The 23,432-nt window shown below is 39.8% G+C and overlaps 1 protein-coding gene across 1 annotated transcript in view; it reads right to left on the bottom strand.

Annotated features, from left to right (window-relative positions):
- The window catches only part of eys (eyes shut homolog), a 275,597-nt gene that overhangs the window by 14,496 nt on the left and 237,669 nt on the right, over positions 1-23,432 (bottom strand). The window contains 3 exon segments of the mRNA XM_034100069.1: positions 344-516; positions 9,704-9,927; positions 12,713-12,821. Of these exon segments, the coding sequence (XP_033955960.1) occupies positions 344-516; positions 9,704-9,927; positions 12,713-12,821 (506 nt within the window).

The raw sequence follows: 23,432 nt of genomic DNA, 5'->3' as shown, positions 1-23,432 counted from the left end.
TGTGAAGAAAGAAAAAGTTGTGAAGAAAAGTTGCTTTGAGTCACACGGCTAAATCTACAGTAGCAAGATATGAAGATCTTATGAACTAAAAAAAAGAGTAATTTGGGGTATTCAGCAAAGAGGCATAGAGTTTTCCCTTGATTATCTGACTATTGCTGGAGGAAGAGGTTTCTGCCTTTTCAGCACAATTTAGTTTCATTAATCCCTTTACTTAACAAGAAGCTCCTATGTTACCAACTGCTCAGGGCTCTAATTCACCAACTGTTTGCAGATCAGCCTCTTTATAAAGCTGCTAAATCTGCGGCGCATTGATCTGTGTGGAGCCCTTCTCTGTAGCACTCACGTTCATCACACAGTAGACCTTGTCTTCCGTACGGGCAGAGACACACGGCCTCCAACGGAGACTTTGGGATGCATGTTGCTCCGTGACCGCAGGGGTTGCGCTCGCAGGCGTTGAACTGGCACAGTCGGCCTGTGTAGAGCGGGGGGCACTCACAGAACCAGTCCTCAGCATCACTACACGTGTAGACATAGAGGGAGGCATCATTAGGACAGAGGTGAAAATGGACCATGACATTGCAGCAGCATGTCCAGTGGCAACACACACGGAGATAAGTGATAGAACACCTTGTGATGCATGAAAAGAACCTGAAAAGACGTTACAAATAAATGTGTCCAGCCTGATCTTCCTTGTGATATATATATATATATATATATATATGAGATCTGCTGAAACACTTGAAATAGAGTGAACATGTGGTGGAGAAAAATAAGAATCTTGTTATGGAGTTATTCATCTTAGCAGCTGCTGCAGAGGCAGAAATTACTTCTTTCGGGTGAAGGTAAACACCAACGCAGCCTGAAAAATAACAGCAGAAAGCAGAGATTAGTAGCATGTCAGAAAACGTATAACCATGTATTTTTTCCTCGATGCATGCATTTCCTGTCTTGGCTAGAAGGAGGGTGATCTAGCATACAAAGTAATATCCAGACAGGGACTTTTTAAAAAGCACCAAGATGTGCACAGCTTTGAAAGGTATATAATCAGATAGAGGAAGCATTGGTGGAGTTTCAAATCTATAAATTAATAATGTGTTTTGAGCAGCAGCACTGGAGGATGTATTTTGCTCTTAAGGAAACTGGCTTCTTGAGATAAAATATTTACATTCTGTCACCGAAGTTGAGCATTGTTAGATCTGACTGTATTGAAACATAAAAGGATTTTGTATCATGCAGTAAACATTTCTAGTGTGTGATTATTAACAGGCTGCGAATGTCATTTTCAAGACATTTAACAGCTGAGCACACTTTCATAGCCGATTGTGACCGCTATTTTCTAATTAACAGCAACAGATGAAAATTGTCGTGCGTTGAACAGAACATACTTTGCTATTTGTATAATCTTTGACAACCTGCAAGAGGAAGAATCAAATATTTAATAGAGCATCTCCTGGTGCAGTCTCTGTGTTTCAATGCTTTGGGTACTGCTAATTTGTCCCCAGCATTGTCAGTTAGTGTTTGTGTTTCAATGTTGACAACACACAAACTGCGTGGGCTTTCCTCCAGATGCTCCGCTTTCCTCCAGATGCTCCACTTTCCTCCCCCGTCAGAAAGCATGCAGGTTAGGTGAATTCATGGTAGGTGTAAATGTAACTGTGAATGTGTTTGTCTGGCTGCTGTGAGACTGCTATTTATCCTCCAATACTCCCCCTGAATATGATGGATGGATACACAAACTAAACCGTTATTCAAATTACAGAAATCTTTTTAAAATAAATGACTTGTGTATAGTACAAATCTGATACTATAGAAACCATGACAGTAGATCATTTTCACAACATTAAAAGCCATATTTTGAGTGAAGGCAAGATGTTCATGTTTCTGGGATCTTTAACATGCCTTTCTGTAGACACATCTCTATAAACTGCGTTTGTGATTTAATCAAATAAATATTCATTCATTTACATATTTTATGCATTCAAAATGAAGTTATTGTGTTAAATCTTACTTAAAGTGGACCTATTATGCTATATTGGAAAAATATATTGTAGGGCCATTCCCATACAAAACATGTCTGTGAAGTGTTTTGCTTAAAATACCAAATAGATCACCCATTGTAGCCATGCCCACTGCTCATACCCCTTTTCTGCAGCCCTGTTAGAGAAACGCGGATTTTGGGTCCTTAGCTTGAAAAAAAAAAAAAAAGAGGAGGCGGAGCCTGATCAGAATTCTACCGGAGATAAAGTTAAATTCTGCTGTGATAAAACGCCATCCTGTTCTAAACCACATCAAAGATTATTTCTGAAATAGTATGGAGCTCAAATGCTTTTTCTCTTGCGGGTTTATGACAAGGTGAGTTCCTTTTTTTATTTCCTGCTTTGTAAACACATGTGCTCTCCAGTACAGGTCAGCTATGAAGTGTTAGCGAGGCTTGCTAATGTAAACAAAGACGAGATTACGTCCAAAACACGTCAGGCATTGTTTCTGATAGCAATTTTCTGTGGGTCCGCTGCCTATTTGACGTCAGATCGGCAGCAAATCTGTATCCTCTCGTTGTACACCTGTTTTTAAAAGATTTGGGTACGGAGGAAAAGAGAGAGGGTTTTATTTTCTGACGCTGTGTGAGTTCCCCACATATATTTATGTATAAAGGACATCACAAAGTGCATTTTGCATGATAGGTCCCCTTTAAGTACACACAGGCTAATGTGAGTTGCAGTTTGGTTGTAAAAAAAGACAAATTAAATCACAACTTGTTAAAATATATCATGACAAAACAAGATTATCTTTAGATGTGTGAAGAGCAAAAAGATCAAATATCCCAAAGAAAATACAAAACATGTAACACAAGGTAATATGAAATATAACAGGAATATTCATATGTAATGAAAAGTAAGCACTCAAAACAGGCAGCAGATATTTCGGTCTCCTCAAGGTGTAACTAGAGGAGGCGCAGTAGCACAGTTGAGAACACTTTAGTCATAATTGGCTTAATAAAAAAAACGTGATGTGTGGGGTGACAAAAGGTTATTTTAATTTGGCTGAGGTAATCACTTTGATTATGTAATTGTTGAAATGTTTGCACACACACTTTAAATATGTAAATCCCAAAGGAATAAAGTTAGTGCTCTCACGCCGTTCAAAACCTACACCGCTGCAGCACAAGGGCTGGATAAATTATTAAGGAATACTACATTTTTTATCTAATGAGTACGAGATAAAATGCTGAATAATTGACCGGTTAGCTTATGATATCCCTGTCAGCTAGAACAATAAGCTCTTGGGCCATATGTATTTCTCACATTTTATCCCTTGTAAGTTATTTACAGAACACTTCCTTTTAAGTGCTTGTTGGTATGCAAATACAATCCTAAGGCCTTGATGAGGCTCTGCTGCCATGGCAGTCTTCAGTTCTCGGGATGAAAGCGTTTAGCCCACTTCATCCTTTGTTAAAAGCAGATATTATTTATAGAGAAGAACTGCTCTGGTACTGAAACGCCCTTTGCATTACAAACGGACGATTTGACACTGCTACGGACACTGTGATCCTTGGTGGGAAATCATTTGAAAGACAACTGACTCTTCACTCAATTGTTTGTCATCTGCATTTCATTATGAACAAAGGGATGAAGAGGTATTACACATGGTATCCACCTGACTCACTCAGGCTCCTGTTTTAGCAGACGGCTGTTCGATATTTCACTGACCTCTTCCAGGCACCCTTGCAAACGTTTCATTGGAGGCAAAGAAGGGTGATGTCTGTTAAGTCTCCACAACAGTATTCTTTGAAACACACCGCCATAGACAACGCATACTTTAGTTTAGATGATACTTGAAATGAAATCCTTAAAGGAAAGGAAAGCCTAAAGTGAGAGGGAACGTTTCTCAAGGGATCAGATAATATTTCTAAAAGGTCCAAACTTTTAAAGTATATACACACACACTTAAACTCTACACTTCTCGAATGTGCTGGTGTGTTTATAAAATTCTTATACAAGATTTATTTAGAAATCCTTAGCAGAACATGTCCTCTAAACTGCATTGCCTCCATGTATCAGAAATAAAGTTGTGCCTAACTATTCATAATTTCTTGACTAACGCAGGTTCAGACAGATAAATAATATGTGATGATAACATGTATTTGCTGGATATTTAAGCATTACTCAACCGTCAATTCAACCAGGTGGGATTATATCAAAAGTATTTTTCTCTTCAAACAGAAAACCTGTCCATTCCTTAGACTCCATGCTGTGATATAGCTCCATCACTGTTCTGCTCTCTCCCTTTAACACCAGCAAACTGTTATAGGCCAAATGTTCCAGACAACTTCTATGAAACAGACGTAACCTTTGCAATGAAATCAAATAAGACATGTTGAGCTGTATTGTTGTTTGAACCAAAACTGAAACAGTGATTAAAAGGTGAACGGAGACAAAAACACATCTCAAACTATCACTGATGTGAACACGGGGGGGGGGGGGGGGGGGGGGGAAGGAAAACATAAGTCTGAAAGGAAAGCAAATACAGCTATTAAGTGAAAAGTGGTCTGCACACTGAAGACTCTCTTTTGCCGATTTAATCAAATAACATGATGTTCTTTTCTAGACCGCAGAGAACGGGTTCCTTTAACTGGAGATGGCAAAATCTGCATCGACCAAATCTCAAATTCACCTAAAGGTTTCTCCAAAAGTTTCCAAAACTCAAACCACTGAAGTCAACAATGATCGATCAAAAGGCTAGTACAAACAAACACAGGGGCACAACACATTACTGATCACAACAATTATTTAGTGCCACATTATTTAGTGTCTAATGTTGCTTCCTATTTTGCAGATAGCTGTATGATTGATAACATGCAATTACCTGGTAGAGTCCTGCACATGTACATACTAATTACCAGGTTTAGGGTTAATTTAGGTCACATGATTGCTGTCTTTTGATGAATTCAATTGAGACATTATTACAAAGTCAGAGCTGTTATCACAAATCCAATTCAAACCATTCACAACGCTTTTCTACATTACTTTTATGGTCAAATGTCATGAAGCTACCAGAACACCAAGCTGTTTCACTTTTTGAGATCCAGAGTTATGCTCAGCAACTGTAACACAAGTTCTTGTTTTAGCCCTAAAAAACAAACCTAACAAAAAGTGTGGCTCGTTGTTGCACACGGTGAAATATTCTTAATAACAATTACCACCTGGAAAAACTCACTGTGGCCACATATTTGTATTCGTGCGCATGGCCGTAATTTCCACTGGGGACAGGGGGGACATGTCCCCCCCACTTTTCAAAATCCCGTTTGTGTCCCCCCCACTTTTCAATAGTGTTTAATTTTTTTATTTACGCAAGTGGTCATCACCACAGAGGATTACACAGCCCCTGTGTGTGTGCACATTTTGTGTGAGAGAGAGAGAGAGAATCTGTTTAATATAGTCGTAAAAAAATAAGGTAAGAAATTATTCCAATGTGTACTATACGACAGTAACATTTTTAAAATACAGTTTAAAGGGCAGTGATTAGTAAAATATGCATACATATGATAAAGAATGCTAACTAGGTAACATAAGATAAGGATAGGAGAGAGGAGGGAGTGAGGAGTTTATAAAATAAACAAGTTTAAATTATTTGTTATTGTTTGTGATCCTAAGGATTTTTTGATTATTGAAATATATACAGTTCTGTTTCATGAGTGTTGAGAGCTGTATCCAAAAATCCCTTAATTTCCCCTCAAAGTGCCACAGATCGATGAATTTAACTTTACATTTTTTTTTAAAAATCGTTCCCGGGGGAGCATGCCCCCGTACCCCCCTAATTGATGTGAGGTCCACCCCCAAATAAAGCAGGTTGACATTGATTGGATACTAGATACATTTGCACACTCATTATACACAACACATTTTGCTTGGATTTTTTAACACCATATCTGTAGAAAGGCAGTAAATGGGATTCAAATCGTTTTTCGTTGCGAAGGACCCACAGACCCCCTGTTTTGTGTCCCCTCCACTTCTCAAACCAAAGTTACACCCTTGTCCGTGCGCATTTAGAAACAATCCCCTGAAAAAGGACTGTTAACTCCTGTTAAAATCTTTCTTGCTAAGAACAACAGTGTCCAGCTGTTTAAGGAAATAACTGAGGCATTTTTACTGAGGCATTGATTTACTAAGAATCAATGGGCTTAGGAATGAGAGCAGAAGGCAGGGTAGAGAAATCTGAAAGTACTAATAGAATGACTAATGCTTTGGGTTTTTTCTTTTTTACTAAATGTGGTGATGACCTCAGCCTGAACACTTAATAGTAGCCTCGGATAGAAAATCTTTCTGATCATGTCAGATAACATAATTTCTATTCAGCACTGTCTGCATGAGACATTCTTGAATGTTCACGGAAGATTCCCCTCGGCCTTTTCTTCTTTCTGTTGTTTCTGAGGTCAGTTATAAAAGACAAATCAAAGCATTTCCTGTTCCTGTACGTTTTTATACTGAGTCATGAGAGACTCTAGTTATTTGAATACTTATATAATAATGATTATGCAAGTATGTCAAGGTTACACAGAAACGTCTTTTTAGACAAGAAACTGTGTATAAAAATAACCAATTCTGCAAAAAAAAGTTGTTTTGAATGCACTTGTCCTCCAAAATTCAAAGACACTAATGCAATGAACTCTGTAATGAGCAAGTTTTCTCTGAACATATTCTTCAGGGACTACAATTGCACTAGGGACGATAGCTATGTTTGTTTCTCAAGGTAAATTAAAATAATTGTTTCTTGGCCCTTGATTTATTTCTTGGGTACTTTGAAACAAGTATAGCTGGAACTCTGATTAAGATACAATTGGTTTCGCTCTCTTTGTGAGGAACACTTGCAGGCAGAGAAATTGAGCAAGGGGAGAATTGACTTTATTGGAGGTGTGTGTGTGTGTGTGGTGTGTGTGTGTGTGTGTGTGTGTGTGTGTGTGTGTGTGTGTGTGTGTGTGTGTGTGTGTGTGTGTGCTGCTGAAGATAGACCATCACAGTACTAACAAGACAGCATCTCTTCTGCAGGCAATTAGCCAGAAGAATCACCGTCTACATGATCTCTCCTCTATGTGTGTGTGTGTGTGTGTGTGTGTGTGTGTGTGTGTGTGTGTGTGTGTGTGTGTGTGTGTGTGTGTGTGTGCGTGCGCTAAGGAGGGAAAATATATTTCTATAATTCTCTCAGTAAACTAAATGTGGAACTATTTGTGTGATGTCTTTCAATCTGCTGTCTCTTAGTCCAATAAACAAAAACTCCCATTATGATAAAAATCAGTTAAAATCAATACTTACCTAATATATCCAAATGATTATTTCCTGATGCATCAGAATTTCATTGTCTTTCAGCTTTTCTTTGTTTAATTGAACTGCCAAGTTAATTCTTTTGAGTTACTTTCACTGCTCTCAACAACCATACACTACTTGCTCAACACTAAGCAGCAGAAAACCAAAATCAACAGCTAGTGAAAGTGAAGCATTTAGCATCTAAAATAAGTACATTGCGCTAAAAGCAAAACAAATATTGGACTTTCGGGATCAGGCTGCCAGAAACATGGCTCCATATCAATTTTAACACTTAATATAAATAACGTGTAAGTGAAAATCGCTGGGTGCAATATAGATGGTCTCAATTCATAGCTCCCATGCTGTTACTGAAGACGCCTACAGAGGTGGGTTTACTACAAAGCTAGTCATATTAGTATTGAAGTACAAATATTCAAGGTCTCAATTTATTAAATATAAACATGTCCTCAAGAGTGATCTTGTTGTTACAGAGCATCAACAAATTACTTTAGCATGACTGTGTCTCTTAAAAGAAATTCAGTTCTAGGATTTCAGTGTGCTATATTATTTAATGACATGGTCTCAGCAGCTTAGGTTAATAAGTGACTCAAACAACCGGCACTAGAGAGCTGGCTCTTATAAAAGGCCATAGCCCTTAGTTGCTGATTGCCTGGCTCTTCACATTGATGTCACTTATATACCTTACATGTAGGTATCCCCTGCCAACCACACACCATTATGCACTCAGGTTTAATATATATATTTCTGCATGTCTAAGTGAACAGAAACATTCCCATGAAAAGGCAGCATCGCCAATATTACCCTAAATGAACCCAAACCAAATCCTGTTTCATCCTATTATACTGCGGCAGTGCAATCCAGGGCAACTAACAGAATGAAGAGAGCTCCATGCACTCTGGGTGACCCCTGCATGCCTTGTAGTTCAAGAGGATACTGCATTAACGTGTATTCATCACACAGATAATTGCAAGGTGCACTCCTTTACACATGACAAGCCAGTGTGACCACAATGCCACCGGCTCTTAATTGGTATTCTTAGAACCATTCATACTATGGAATTTACGGCGCCCCTTTTTATTTCCTGTTTAATAAATGCAACGGTTAATTAACAGTGATATAACACAATGAAGAAGACATTTATAGCAGCTATTTTCAGGATTACCTCAGGTGAAAGAGCATCATATGTAGTTATTGCACACTTATAAAGACAGGCACAATTGCTGGTAAGTGGGGTGCGATGGCAGTCTGATGAGCTGCACTAGATAACGATGAAGGGAGAATAGATCTGCACATATTTGGCCTACCATGAAGGGACTTAGTTTGGCATAGGGATTGCCTTCACTGGGAAATGAAAACAGTGAAGATTTATAGAAAGAAGTGGAGTTTATCTTACGCTTATTTAACAATTAAGTGACTGACGATGAAACATTACATATTTCTAAATTTAAAAAATGTAATGAAATACTACCAATTGTTGTTACAAAAGATATCTTGTTTTTTGGAGGTAAAGAAAAGGTCAGAAAAGCAACAAAAAAAATGCTCGTTGAACAGAATTCCCCTTAAGGAATGCATGTTCAATGTTCACTAGTTTTAGCTCAGCTTTTGGTCTCCAACAACTTCTGACGGAAAATCCCGGGAGCTTTTCTGATACATGTATTAATCTCATCCATTTATTTGTTCAACATTAAGTTTCTCTTCAGCCAGATAACTAGCTGCTGCAGGACATTTGGGAAAATTGGTTCGTTATCAGTATTAACATTTCAGCATTTGATGCAATTAACAAGCAATTTATATAGATTTTCTGCTGAGTCCCAGTAAAATATTTCACAGTGCACTGTTAGCCTGGAGTAGGCTGACATTAAAATCAGTCCAATGTAGATAAGATAAGCTTGACAACTGAAAAGTTCTGCATTAAGAAGTGGTTGGTGCGGAGGAGGGAAGCCATTGCCAAAACTGTCATTTCCAGCTGGCTGGCTGGGTTAGTGTGTGCTCAAAGCTCCGACTGCAGAGCCACAACTCATTCATGTTTGTAGGGATTGGAAAAACAATTTAAAGTGGAATCTGGCTCTTACAGTATTGCTTCATACTGGGTCACACAGGCGGGAGGAAACCGCAGGTCTAACGTGTAATGACCCTGTCACTCATGTTACTGTACCGTTTTCATGATCTTCATTGTTTTTAGCAAAATGGTATTCTTCTTTCTTTGGCACGTACATGTATGTTACAACTCAGCTGCAGCTCACCTCATTGCTTAGGTAATTTATTGCAGGTCATTCATTATTATCATAGAGGGAAATTGCATTAGAGAAACTTATATTCTTAATGGCATTTAAGTTCAAAGGCAGTTTGGTGATATTTCATTAGTATAAAAGGTGACCCAGTACCTTACACACGTTCCTCCGTTACGACAGGGAAGATGTTGGCAGACAGGCGGGTCACAATTCTTGATGTTTCTCCCGCTCACAGCCTCACCCACCAGGTAAATCTCTTTTGAGTTGACCTGAAGCTGCCCGATACATCCAATGAATCTCCTTGCTCCCTTTGCACTCCCATCATGCATCTCCCAGTGGGATGAAACATCCCCAAGAAATATGGGTCCAAAGGTTCCCTGCAACAAAAAAAATATGGTAGAAAGCCAGTCATCAGTGTTATCGTTTAGTAAGTCACACTAAATCATAGGCTCTCAATATCAGTGTGTGCGTGACTATATTAACATTATTACATTAACGGGACCTAACTATATATTAAGATCAACAAGAAAGATTAACACTATCAGCTTCTGCTGCTCTTCAGCTTAATGCGGTTTTTGCATGACCTCGACACGAAACTGGAGTTATAATCGTTTCCTTTTCTGTCCTGCTGACATCATATGATAAGACACATGCCTGATACAATAAGAGAGAGGTAAAATAACAAAGAAATTCTGCAAGCCTTCTCTGATTTGTAAGGAAATTGGGAAGAATTCATGTAGATACATTCTGTGAACTTGCTACTTTGACCATAACGGTCAATTTAACAAGTGAGGCATAATTGTGTCTGTTACCAAAGCAGAGCTGCAAAAAATTCAAAAAATTAAGCACAAGACGGTATCATATTAAAACTAAATTAAACATTTCTTTGACCGCCGGATGTTCAGATGAATATTCAATACTACTTTCTATTTAGATGGTTCACATAACACTTCATACTCCCACTATGAATGATGATTCATTTATGAAAGACATACTAAAATGTATCCTAGCTTCATTACGCATAATTCAAGCCGATTATATAACCTTGTGACAATGGCCTTCAGAATACAGCCCTCCCCTGGGTCAAAGGGATTTTCTCTTTGAAAAGTATTGACCCCACCATTATAATTTGAATATATAAAAAAATGATGTTCAATAGAAACTGAGACCCTTTCATCTTCACATGGCTCACCTCAAGCTTTCAAGCCTATAAAATAAATAATAAAACAATGAACAAAACATGTTCACTTTTATTGCCACAGCTGCCAACATGTAAATGAGTACTGACTTCTTAGCATTGAATATATCAAATCTGGTCATGGTAGATATACAGACTGGCTTTCATATAAAAGGGTCATTACATTTAATACCTCACTTTAAAATGTATTCCTCTCATGTCATGTATTTAAATGCTTTGCATATAACAGACATTTTGTTATGGGAGGCTTTAGATAAGAAAAAAGAAATCTAAATTATGGTGCTTAGTTCTCCATGTGCTTTGTTTAGGTAAAATCTTGTGGATATTTTCAAAGTTATGCTGATGATATCCCAATTTATATGGCATACAATAGTATATAAATGTTCTGCCCTGAGTCTTTGAACATATACAAAAACACAGAATCTGACATTTTAAGATTCATATAAGCTGCTATGAAATCTGAGCAGTCACAATTGTTAAGACTTTGAAGTCCCTCACATGTAACAGTAATCATGACACCATGCTAGCACTTGGTGGAAAGGAGGAAAGGTGTCAGGCAGCTGCAGTGGACATAATCATCTGAGGTTCAATCAACACTAGCTTTAAATGTCATATCTGCTACATATTAGAAAGCATATAAAAAGACACGAGCACAGGGGTTCACAGGAATGTAATCTTACCACAGAGTTAAGAGCCTTTCAATCTTTTACAAAGTTGAAGATTCAAATAAAACAAGCAGCTGTGGCTGGATACTTTTATAATGAGCTGAACCATATTTCATGTGATATATCCAGCTATTGGCCAGAGATGCTGCATGACGGCAATGGGCTCATGTGACGACTTTATGGTCCCTTTAAGTGTGTTTACCATGTTTATGAGAAGAGCCCATTTGAAATACCCACATATGTAATATTCATGACTTTGTGAGTGGACTTGGAGCACTGTGTTCATGAATGCTATATGCTGATTTTTATGGTTCTATTTGACGGCAGAACAAGTCAATGTGTCCTCAGTTTCATTAACTTATTTCTATTAAGCATTAATATGCAAATGTGGTGCTATTTTGAACAAGTCACACTGAGAAACATGATGCCAACAGAAAAAAAGCTTCTTAAGTAGCTATTTTCCAACATGTAGAGTTCTATTTTTCCATATTGTATATATATATATATATATAATGATATTACTTTAAAAGCCCAACTGCATGGCAGCAATTATAACCCTAAAGTGTGCACAAACCACATTCTGATTAATTTAACTAGTGTTGAACGCCAAACAAAAATCAAATGATATACATTTCAAGTATAGCATTTAAATCATCGTAAACATTCATAGATACTGTACATTACAGTCCTAATATTCAGAGTTAAGGACCAGCCAACATGCAATAGTAGGGAAGATATTTGTGTAATGAATGTATCATTAACAAAAAAGGGAAAACAAATCTATAATTAAAAGACTATAAATACATTGAGGGAGGAAGTTGAGACATGTGGAGCCTGTGGGAAGGGTGAGTCCCTATCTGCCTCTTCGAAAGTGAAAAACTAAAATTATGAATTTAATAACAAATATAGGTGTTGTAAATCAAATTAATGAGCCAGAATGAAAAAAACAGGCTGTGATTAACAGGTGAGAACTAGCTTAGTGCTTCTTACATGTCACCATTAGGTACTACTGTGATCATCTGGGCAAATAACCTAACAGGTGCACACGTCTTTAACGGGAGCTCATGCTCCTCAAACATAAAGCAACTGCTGTTACTTAAAACTTGTTAAACAGTGTGCTCGCCTGGCTTTGATAACCTACGCTTAATCTGTTCATAATGTTTCTGTCATGTGTGTGTAACTACCATACAATGTGTGTAAACTGTAGTCTCAATAGACGGTAAAACAGGCATGGGTGAGAAATGCAAAGGTAAGAAAGTGATTGTGACAAAGGGTCGATTTGACTGCAGGTCATGTTACCTCTGACACGGGGTTTGACGCGTTCTCCTCGAGACGCTGAGCTGTGCCATTATCGGCAGCAATTTCAATCATACAGGACCCTCCTTGTTTGCCAACAGGCAGATTGTGTCTGTTGTGAGAGAAAAGAGAGACATGGGTTTGAAATATCTGACACTGAAAATAAATCCAGCAAAGCATGAAACATGATGGAGAGACAAACAGAGCGGTCACAGCATTAAAGCTGCTAATGTGACCATTGAGACTATACTGTAAAAATGTATGACTACTTATACATTTCACACTACGTTATGCACTGGTGGATAGGGTTGGAAGCAATGGTGCGTTTTTATCCCACTGTCCAAAAACCCCAGGAGAGACAACACAAATATAAAACGGCTTCCACGGCCGGATTTAAATAATAAATGCATGGATGTTCCTGCTCAGTGCTGCAGTGATATTCTTTAAGTTGTTGTGTTTCCCAGCAGATATATAAAATTCACAAAATGATGCCTGTAAACAAACAATAGATATACCATGAATTAGAATAGCCAGTCAAAAACTGTTGGATTTACATGATATGCATTACTGTTTCAAATAAAATATATTTAACAGCAACAATATTTCTAAGGATAAAATCAGCCTGCAACAAATACATTTTAATGAGTGCTCATTATGTCATTCAGGATTAATTAATTATACAAATGAGGGCACAAACTAGATATACATTATAAACCTAATGAGTAGGGAAGACAATTTTATCATTTGACCCTCTGTGTCTCTCTGGGGAAATACACAATGGCGCTAGTCATTAATGTTGCAGCCATAATGTTAAGTAACTGGTCTACTTGTGTCATATTCCAGCTAAGGCAAAGTCAAGTGATTGCCTCTCCCCAATTCATCATTGGCTTTACACCGACTTCATACAATAGCAGGCTCTCAGAAGGGTTGTACATTATGCAAAAGGTTGTCCAATCTGTGCCAAGCGCATAAACACCATTCCCAAAGTGGGAGTAATCTATATGACGCGCTTTTGTTCCGTAGGTTCATAGATCTGCAAATCTCCATATTCAGTCAACCGTTCTTTGCCTACGTATCATGTTGATGAAATATCTGCCATAATGGCCAGATGGAAACAATCAGGGCAATCGGCCTCCTGCTAATTTGAAACAGCCTTCCAGGACGTCTCCCTCAGGCAATCACACGAATACACCTTCGGGTAGGACTAATTACAGGTATGGAAATCTCAAGAGCTACTTTGTACACACAGCCAGTCCCACACACTGATACGTTAGGGCACATTTGAGACTGAAGATGTAAAATGCCACCTAACGTCCAGGGAAAAACGTGAATCAACATCTTTGAGGTTACTACGGGAGCTTGTTATTAAAACTGCTAATGCTGCAAAGACTGTCCCTATGAGACACAGAGAGCATGCTCACTAAGCAAACAGGATGGTTTTACTTGATGAGCTCTCGTGAGCACATTGAATGCTCCACCAGGCTAACTTACTTTGGTCTTGCTCTATGGCAAAGATGACTATTTATAAAGATGACTGCTTTACTTGGTCTAGTAGCCAGATAGCTATATATACCCCAAAGGCCCTCATCACCATCACACATAGACATACAAACACAAAACCACAATGGATTCTATTTCACAAACAAACATAGGAGTGTACTCCTTTGACCTGGCTGCTACACCTCCTCGGACGCAGAATCTGCTCTGTAGAGAGTTAACTAACTAGAGGGGCGTGGCACCTTAGCTGTGAGAACTCAGCAATCAGGCGTCCATTTAGGCAGCTGTTTCTTGAGCGTCAGCGGCAGCGTCAGACAGCCGAAGACATTGGAGTCCTGCGGGAGTCACGAGGGTGGCAAAGAGGAGGCAAATCCTACTCTAATTTGAGCTAAGTATCACTGGTGTCTTATTCTTATTTTTCTTTTGTTTAGCTTTCTAGCCCCTCATGCTATAATCATGTGTATTTTCTCCATTCCTGTTCATGTGTCTTCTCGCAATTTTCACTGGCCCCGTGTATCTCCTAATCGCTATAACCGGCCCGCTCTCGTCTATCCCACGTGCTCCACTGAGATCCAGCACCTAGTTTCAGGCGGCCTGTGGAACTGCCAGTCAGCTGTTCCTAAGGCTGACTTCATCTCTGGCTACGCCTCCCTGCAGTCTCTGGATTTCCTTGCTCTCACTGAGACGTGGATTACTCCATCCAACACATCCACCCCAGCAGCTCTCTCCACAGCATATTCCTTCTCCCATACACCCAGACCCACTGGCAGAGGAGGTGGCACTGGTCTCCTGCTCTCTCCCAAATGGAGCTTTTCCCTCTTCAAGCTACCTAACTTCACTCCTTCCACCTTTGAATTCCATGCCGTCACTGTGACCCATCCTATACAACTGACCATTGTTGTTCTCTACCGTCCACCAGGAGCCTTGGGGGACTTCTTGGATGAATTAGATCATCTCCTCTCACACATCCCTGAAACTGGCCCTCCCGCTGTACTTCTCGGAGACTTCAACCTCCAGACGGGGAAGATAGACGAACTAACATCTCTTGTTAACCACCTTTGCTTTCTCACTGTCTCCGTCCCCACCGACTCATAAAGCTGGCAATGTCCTTGATCTCATATTCTCAAGGAACTGCCACTACTTCTAACCTCTCTGTAAACCCGCTCCACACCTCCGATCACTTCTTCATTTCATTCTCTTTACCCCTTTCCAAACATAACAAACTAATCTCTTCTCATCCTGCACTTGTCCGCCGTAACCTTCGTTCCCTCTCCCCCTCTACCTTTGCCTCCTCGGTGCTCTCAGCCCTCCCTTCCTCTGACTCGTTCCAACTCCTGCCTCCAAACTCTGCTGCAGAAACTCTCCTCTCTACTCTCTCATCCTCTCTGGACTCTCTCTGTCCTCTCACATCTCGGCAGGCTCGTCAGTCCCCTCCTGCTCCCTGGCTAAATGACACACTGCGTGCTAATAGAACCGTCCTTAGGGCAGCAGAGCGGAAATGGTGGAAATCCAAACACCGTGACGACCTCCTAACCTATCAGGCTCTCCTCTCCTCTTTCTCTGCTTCCATCTCTCAGACAAAAAGCACTTTCTTTCAAGATAAGATCCAATCTTCCTATTCCAATCCTAAAAAACTATTTTCCATCTTCTCCACCCTCTTGGACCCTCCCAAAGCCCCTTCCCCCTCCTCCCTTCTGTCAAGCGACTTTGTTAACCACTTTGAAAAAAAAGGTTTACGACATTCGCTCTTCTTTTTCTGACTCACCCCTACTCACCGCCGGATCACCTGAGCCACCTTCAACCGGCACACTAACCTCCTTTTCCCCTCTCTCTCCAAGTGAGGTTCTTACCCTCATTACCTCTGCCCGCCCTACCACCTGTCCTCTGGACCCTATCCCTTCAAACCTCCTTCAGACTATCGCTCCTGATATTCTACCGTTTCTCACCCATTTCATCAACACTTCTCTAACTTCTGGTCACTTTCCAAACAGTCTCAAGGCGGCGAGAGTAAACCCTCTCCTGAAGAAACCCACTCTCAACCCGTCTGATGTTATAAACTACAGGCCTGTCTCTCTCCTCCCGTTCCTGTCTAAAACACTTGAACGCGCTGTCTTTAAACAACTCTCGTGTTATCTCCATCAGAACAACCTTCTGGATCCGCACCAGTCTGGTTTCAAGGCAGGTCACTCCACAGAAACTGCTCTCATTGCTGTCACTGAGGAACTGCACACTGCTAAAGCAGCCTCCCTCTCCTCTGTCCTCATCCTGTTGGACCTGTCTGCTGCATACGACACGGTGAATCATCAGATCCTCCTTCGCACTCTCCAAGAACTTGGAGTTTCAGGCTCTGCACTTTCCCTCCTCACCTCATACCTCAAAGACCGCACCTACAGGGTTACTTGGAGAGGGTCTGAGTCCGACCCTTGTCAATTAACTACAGGGGTCCCTCAGGGCTCTGTTCTTGGTCCTCTCCTCTTCTCCCTGTACACAAACTCGCTCGGATCTGTCATTAGCCCGCATGGTTTTTCATACCACTGCTACGCTGACGACACCCAATTAATTCTGTCCTTTCCCCGCTCAGAGACCCAGGTCGTCGCACGCATCTCTGCTTGTTTAGCTGACATCTCTCAGTGGATGTCCGCTCATCATCTCAAGCTCAACCTTGACAAAACTGAAGTGCTTTTCCTTCCGGGAAAAGATTGTCCCTCTCTTGACCTAACTATCAACATCGGCCCCTCTGTTGTTTCCCCGACTCAGACTGCAAGGAATCTGGGTGTTATCCTAGATAACAACCTGTCGTTTACTGCAAACATCGCTGCTACAAACCCGCTGCTGCAGATACACGCTTTTCAACATCAGGAAGATACGCCCACAGCTGACCCAGAAATCGACGCAGGTTCTGGTCCAGGCTCTCGTCACCTCACGCCTAGACTACTGCAACTCCCTCCTGGCTGGTCTACCTGCATGTGCCATCCGACCTCTGCAGCTCATCCAGAATGCAGCGGCTCGTCTGGTCTTCAACCTTCCAAAATTTTCCCACACCACGCCGCTCCTCCGCTCCCTCCACTGGCTTCCGGTAACTGCTAGAATCCACTTCAAGACACTGGTACTTGCGTACCATGCTGCGAATGTATCTGGCCCTTCCTACATCCAGGACATGGTTAAACCGTACACCCCAGCACGTGCACTACGCTCTGCATCAACCAAACGACTCTCTGCACCCTCGCTGCGAGGGGGACCCAAGTTCCCATCAGCAAAAACACGTGGGTTTGCTATCTTGGCTCCAAAATGGTGGAATGAGCTCCCCATTGAAATCAGGACCGCAGAAAGCTTACACACCTTCCGGCGCAGACTGAAAACTCATCTCTTTCGACTCCACTTCGAGCGATAGAATGACTAACAAAGAACTGCTAACAGAGCACTTATATACTAATAAAGGACTGGATTAGCCAGTTGAGCAGCACTTGAAACGATTGGCTCTTTGAAACCTGATGTTCTTATATGATTCTGTTTTCCTCAAGGTTGTGTCTTCCTGGTCGAATGTACTTATTGTAAGTCGCTTTGGATAAAAGCGTCAGCTAAATGCAATGTAATGTAATGTAAGAATCAGAAGAAATGGAGGCTGGGGTTTGAGATGAAACGCTATGTAATTTCTTATTGGGACTCCCTGTGCACCATTCATTGCAGAGTCTCATAGGACCGACAATAGCAAATTCCCAACTTGAGGTAAACAAACAAAAAAATGAATGAATATTTCATTTTCTCCAAACACGCAACACCACAATATGGCTGTGATCATTTTTAGTTACTCAATCATCATTTATGCATTTCTTCATCTGGCCAATGCTCTAATCACAAGTGATTTGTCATCTCTAACATCCTCATTTACACTGAGACTGGGTTGTGACTAATTCAACTTTCCCGAGGTTCTCTTCTGAAATATTATCTTGCAATGGTAAGGGACCTTGCAAGTATTTTCAGCACAGCACCTTTACACAGAGGTATTTGTTAAACCTGATGGCAGGTGTTTCCCTTTACAATCTTATTTGAACGTGCCTCCTTCACAGTCTCCTGCAGACAATTCATAATGAGGAAGGATCATCATTAAAATATTACTATTGCATAAAACATCTGAAAGTATTGGCAACAGATGGAAGTAAAACATCATGCACTGCGCTGGTGCCCTTGCAACAGTTTTCACAGGCTGGTAAGCAAATTCAACTTTTTTTTTAATGGATTATTATTCTATTCATATTTTAGATTCCTACAAAAGGCAAATGATAATGTGGAACACGTTAGTGGTTGAATTTATAATCCTGAAGTAATTTACTTATTTAGAGTCAAGAGTCTATTAGTTCTGCAGCTAGAGTCTGTGCTCAGTACTGTTTCAAACCTGTGAGCAGATACAAAGTAAAGGAGTCACACAGATGACATTATATAAAGAGTACCACCTGTTACTTTGATATGTGTTAAAACCAACATGCAGTAGCGTTATAGATCAGATATGATGAAAAGAGAGGGGGGAAATCCCATATGCTTTATAATGATGCATTGTTATTACATCACAGCACCTGTGTGTCAGGACGGATCTGTTTGTTAGCTTTTCCTTAAGTGCAACAAGCCCTGTATCAGACCATAATCTACACCTAATGCTCGGGCTCTGGTGCAGTGACTCTCTCACACGCAGCACTGCAGCATTTGGTGCATAATTTGTGCTCCGACTGGCAAACCTCAATTAATTTGGGTAGCCTGTGTTCTATCATTATATCGCCGGCAATACAATTAGACAGCACACAGTGAGCATCTTGGCATGGTTTCTTCACAAAAGAAACTCAAAGCAAGCAGGCCGAGCTGCTGGTTGCTTCTCCAATTAATCTTTTATGGGACTACTTGTCAGCGCTGAATGCTCTGTGATTGATAAACATACGTTGCCTTAGATTTGGCTTTTTGTCAAGAGGATGTGGATTTAAAAACAGAATGCTCAATATTAAGAATTCGCTATTCACCCAGTTGCACATATGGCATGGCACTTCTCCAAAATAAACGTTTTATTCCTCATTACTCTTCCAGCGATTAAAACCCATCGAGAAAGTGAGAAAAAAAGGGTTCTGTCCACTGTTATTGTGTGGTTCAGAAAAGGTAATCAATGGCTGTTTACTAATTACTTTTCCAAATTACAAAGGAATTACTTTACTCATTACTCAGATGAAAGACAATTACAGCAGCAATAATTTTACTTTTGAATTACCTACTATAGCCTAAACACATGCCAAAATGCAAAGTAGATAGATGGACACAAAACAGCTCTCTTAGCTTTTTATTAGCAAGCATGTGATTGGCCGAGGTTACATGAGGTAAACGCTTGTTTCTGACCTGAACACGAGAACTCACTCTGTGTGAGTTGATATTTTCTCACAGAACTAAGACATTCTGAAATCAATCAATCAACCCATGTTTATTTATATAGCCCAATATAACAAATGTTACATTTGTCTGAGTGGACTTCACAGTTTGTACAGAATATCAGTATGACAATACGACACTCTCTCGCCTTAGACCCTCACATCGTACAAGGAAAAACTTCCAGAGAAAACCCACAGCTTAAAGGGAAAAATGGGAGAAACCTCAGGGAGAGCAACAGAGGAGGGATCCCTCTCCCAGGACGGACAGACGTGTAATAGATGCCGTGTGTAAATCGAAAAGATAATAGATTTACAACATAGGTAGACCATGTCATACTACTTTGATATTTCTTCTCGCAGCATTTGTCTGTTGTCTTTCACTAACTGCAGCTGTTGCCAGGCAACATTTCACACCTACATGTGCATTTTTACATCAAAACAATATTCAATGGTCAGTGAATAGCCATTATATAATACTATTTAACAGTATCAAATTGAAACATGAATGTGTTTAAGTTAGTGAGAGTGGAGAGTAACAGTGACAGCAACATCTACTTATTATTTATTAATGCATTACCCACAACACATCCGTTTTAATATTTGAAATGTGCTGTCTTTTGTGAACTTTAGGTTTTAAAGCAAGAAGAAATTGCTCATGTAGATTTGAGACTTCAGGGAATGAAGGCTGTGTGACTCAAACATTTGTAACCAAAGGGAAAACATTGGTTTCATTAAAGGAGACAGGCCGAAATGTAAAACCTGTTCACATGAGACATATCTCAACAATGTCTGTAGTGCATTTACATGGGATAAGCAAAGTCTGAAATGTACTTTTAATACATTTGGAATAATACCAAGGCTCTGCGTAACAGCTGCTTATATTCAAAATATAACATATTCATGTTAATTTTATAAATATTATTATACCATTTAATATTATCAACATTTATCTGTATATAATATTTAAAATACTATGCTCTATAGTAAGATGAGCATGCTGAAATATATCCACCCTCTCCGTTTGGTAAAATATGAAGGGTAATTTGCAGTGGATTATTTTCCTTGACAAATTACGGACATGGCAGATTTACACAGGATTAAATTCACAGACGACCTTTGCAACTATTACCATTACTAGAGGTCCCCAAGAAATACCAGTCCCAGACGAATAAGGCTTAAGAGTGGGATGGGAAATCGTTGATGGTTTCTATTGAAGTTTTACAGTACTTGTACATAATAAGGTCATTTATATACAAAAATGTAGGATGGCTTAAAGAGGGACACTACGCCAATTTTATTTTATGAAGATCAGCCTACTTGTCACAAGGAGTAGTTCATAGCCTTGGTACCATGTCTCCTGTGGCTCTGGAGGAGCTTTTAAAGGCTGAGAAAATAAGGGTGATGTTGTAAGCTATTGAGTTGAATCATAGGAATTGCAATTCAAGTCGGAATTATTTAAAGAAAACTATATCCAATCACAAAATAAGTATACAGGCAAGGTATTTGGGTCCTTTTCTGTGCATTACATTGACATTTTAAAAACATCCAACTCAGTATTTCAGAAACCTGGGAGAAATGTTGAAGAGGAGATAGCCAGGTATTCATGTCTGGCTTAAACTGAACAACACCTTTTTTTTTTGTTAACAGAAATAATATGACATTGATATGTGCATCAAAAAACCCTGACTTTTTAGGCAGAAAATACTCCATCATAAAATAAATATTCCCAGCAAGTCAGAGCCATATTTGAGACACCAACCCCTGTTTTTTTACTGAAGAGAAGAAAAGCGCCCACAAAAAAAAGGCATACATTTGAATAATATACCTGCCTAGGCAGAAATGTGATGCTGCAGAGTATTATGTTTTACCTAGTTGATCTTTGAACATGTGAGGATGAAATGTACACCAACAGTGAATGCTTAGCACAATGGGATTCAACCAATAATGCGCACACCCTCACAAATGACCAGGGGAACATTTTTGGAGTCTCAAACTTTAATCATAGCAGTATTGCCCAGAACATCCCCAAAGGAAACCTTACTGACATCAAAAAGCCAAGCCAACAACAAACGTGTCGTCCCTAAATGAAAAATGACAGCACATCCCCCCTGCACACTCTTCTTTGAAATTACATGGCAGCAAAGGGCATTGCAGTATTGGCCTTATGTCTTTCCAACTTCACTGTGTATAAGGGATATCTACAAATGTGTTGAGGAATTGTAAGAAAATTATTTTTAACTATTTCACAGAAACATAAAAAACATACCTTGAAGTCGGGATGTTATTTTAAACCTTTTACTACCATTCTGCTTATCCATCATACGTTTCTTTACTAGAAAACACAATGCACCATTACATTCAGTACATGTGCATAGCTATTGATAAAGTGCCAGGATATATGTGAGCTATAATATCCCACTTTTCAAACTGGATTCTTCTTCACAGACTACAGTTTTATATAGATTATAAAGTCTAATCAAACACAAGCTCTGGGTCTACCCATCCAGTATTTTGCACGTTCATAGCAGCTTGTTTGGATCATTCAGATCCTTTAAGTAGAATCAGTTTCAGAAGAGGCTGATAAACACTTGATTACATTTGCAAAATGTCTGTCGTTAATAAGCAGTGAGCTGTAAGATTTTAAGCTGCAAGTGCTGCTATGTTGCTCAAGACATGTACTGTAAATAGGACTTTGTGTTGAAGCAGGAGCAGATCATTTTTTAAAGCTAAAACATTATATTAGCAGCAACAGCTGAGTAGACCACCAAATAGAGGGCTTTTAGTGTCATTTAAATAAGCCCCCCACATCAATGTGTTGTTTTGTACTCATCTTCCTAAATACGAGCAATTATATCATTATTAAAACTGCAGTGGTTTAAAGCCCAGAATGGAAACACATCAAGAGTGAAGTGCATCGTTTCATAGTGCCGTGCTTTATGTTGAACAGAGGTGTCATACCACTTCTTCCTTTCAACAATGCTTCATCAGTGCAAACAATAAAATGCAGAAGACAAATGTTTTTGTTTCCTGCAGATCAACGTGTCATCAGAACAATGCCTGAGAGGACAATATGTTGGTGGGGTGAGAAAAGAGTGAGATGCTGAAGAGTGAACAAGTTGAAAAGAGGTGAGTCTATGTGATGCAGTGACATCAGGCAATTCTCATTTTCCGTGTTTGGTCATTGGAGCTCTGGGATATTTACAGTTATATAAAACCCTCGCTTTGCATTGTATAGACGCTGAGAATTGATGCAGCTGTTTTCACTGTTGGCGACTATCATCCAAGGAAGGAAGGTATTTAATGCTCAACAAGACTAGATGATGTCATGTGCTCATTTGCATATGAATACAATTGCTGAACCGATCAAGAATAAATAGAGGCAAAGCTCAGCAGCAGCCCCATACTGTTTCTCCCGCTGGCTCACTGTGCCCCACAGGGCCTGAGCTGTAAGCCTGTGTGCGCACAACACAGACAGGAGATCAGCTGTGCATGGGGAAGCATTGTGATCAGACCTATTTGGATGAGACAAGCAAGTAGTGCGAATGCATATGGATCAGGTTCAACATTTGGTACCAAATCTGTTGCCAAATGCTAGCGATTCAACTGTTTTCCCTCGATAATACAAAAGAGTAGAAACATTTGCTGCTTCTGGCATTAAGAAGTAATTTCACTCGGGGATGTGTCTTAAGAAATGTGCGATATCTAGTGATAAGTGTGGAAAGATGGCAGAGGTTATTGCTTTATATAAATACATTGTCATATAACTGGGTTACTGTTATCTAACTCCAGCTGAGTTAATGCTACTGGGTTTATTTTATTTTTAT

Source organism: Pseudochaenichthys georgianus, chromosome 15, assembly GCF_902827115.2.
Source record: "Pseudochaenichthys georgianus chromosome 15, fPseGeo1.2, whole genome shotgun sequence".
Classification (NCBI taxonomy): Eukaryota; Metazoa; Chordata; class Actinopteri; order Perciformes; family Channichthyidae; genus Pseudochaenichthys; species Pseudochaenichthys georgianus.
The sequence above is the reverse complement of the archived record's forward strand: the minus strand, read 5'-3'. Positions and strand labels throughout refer to the sequence as shown.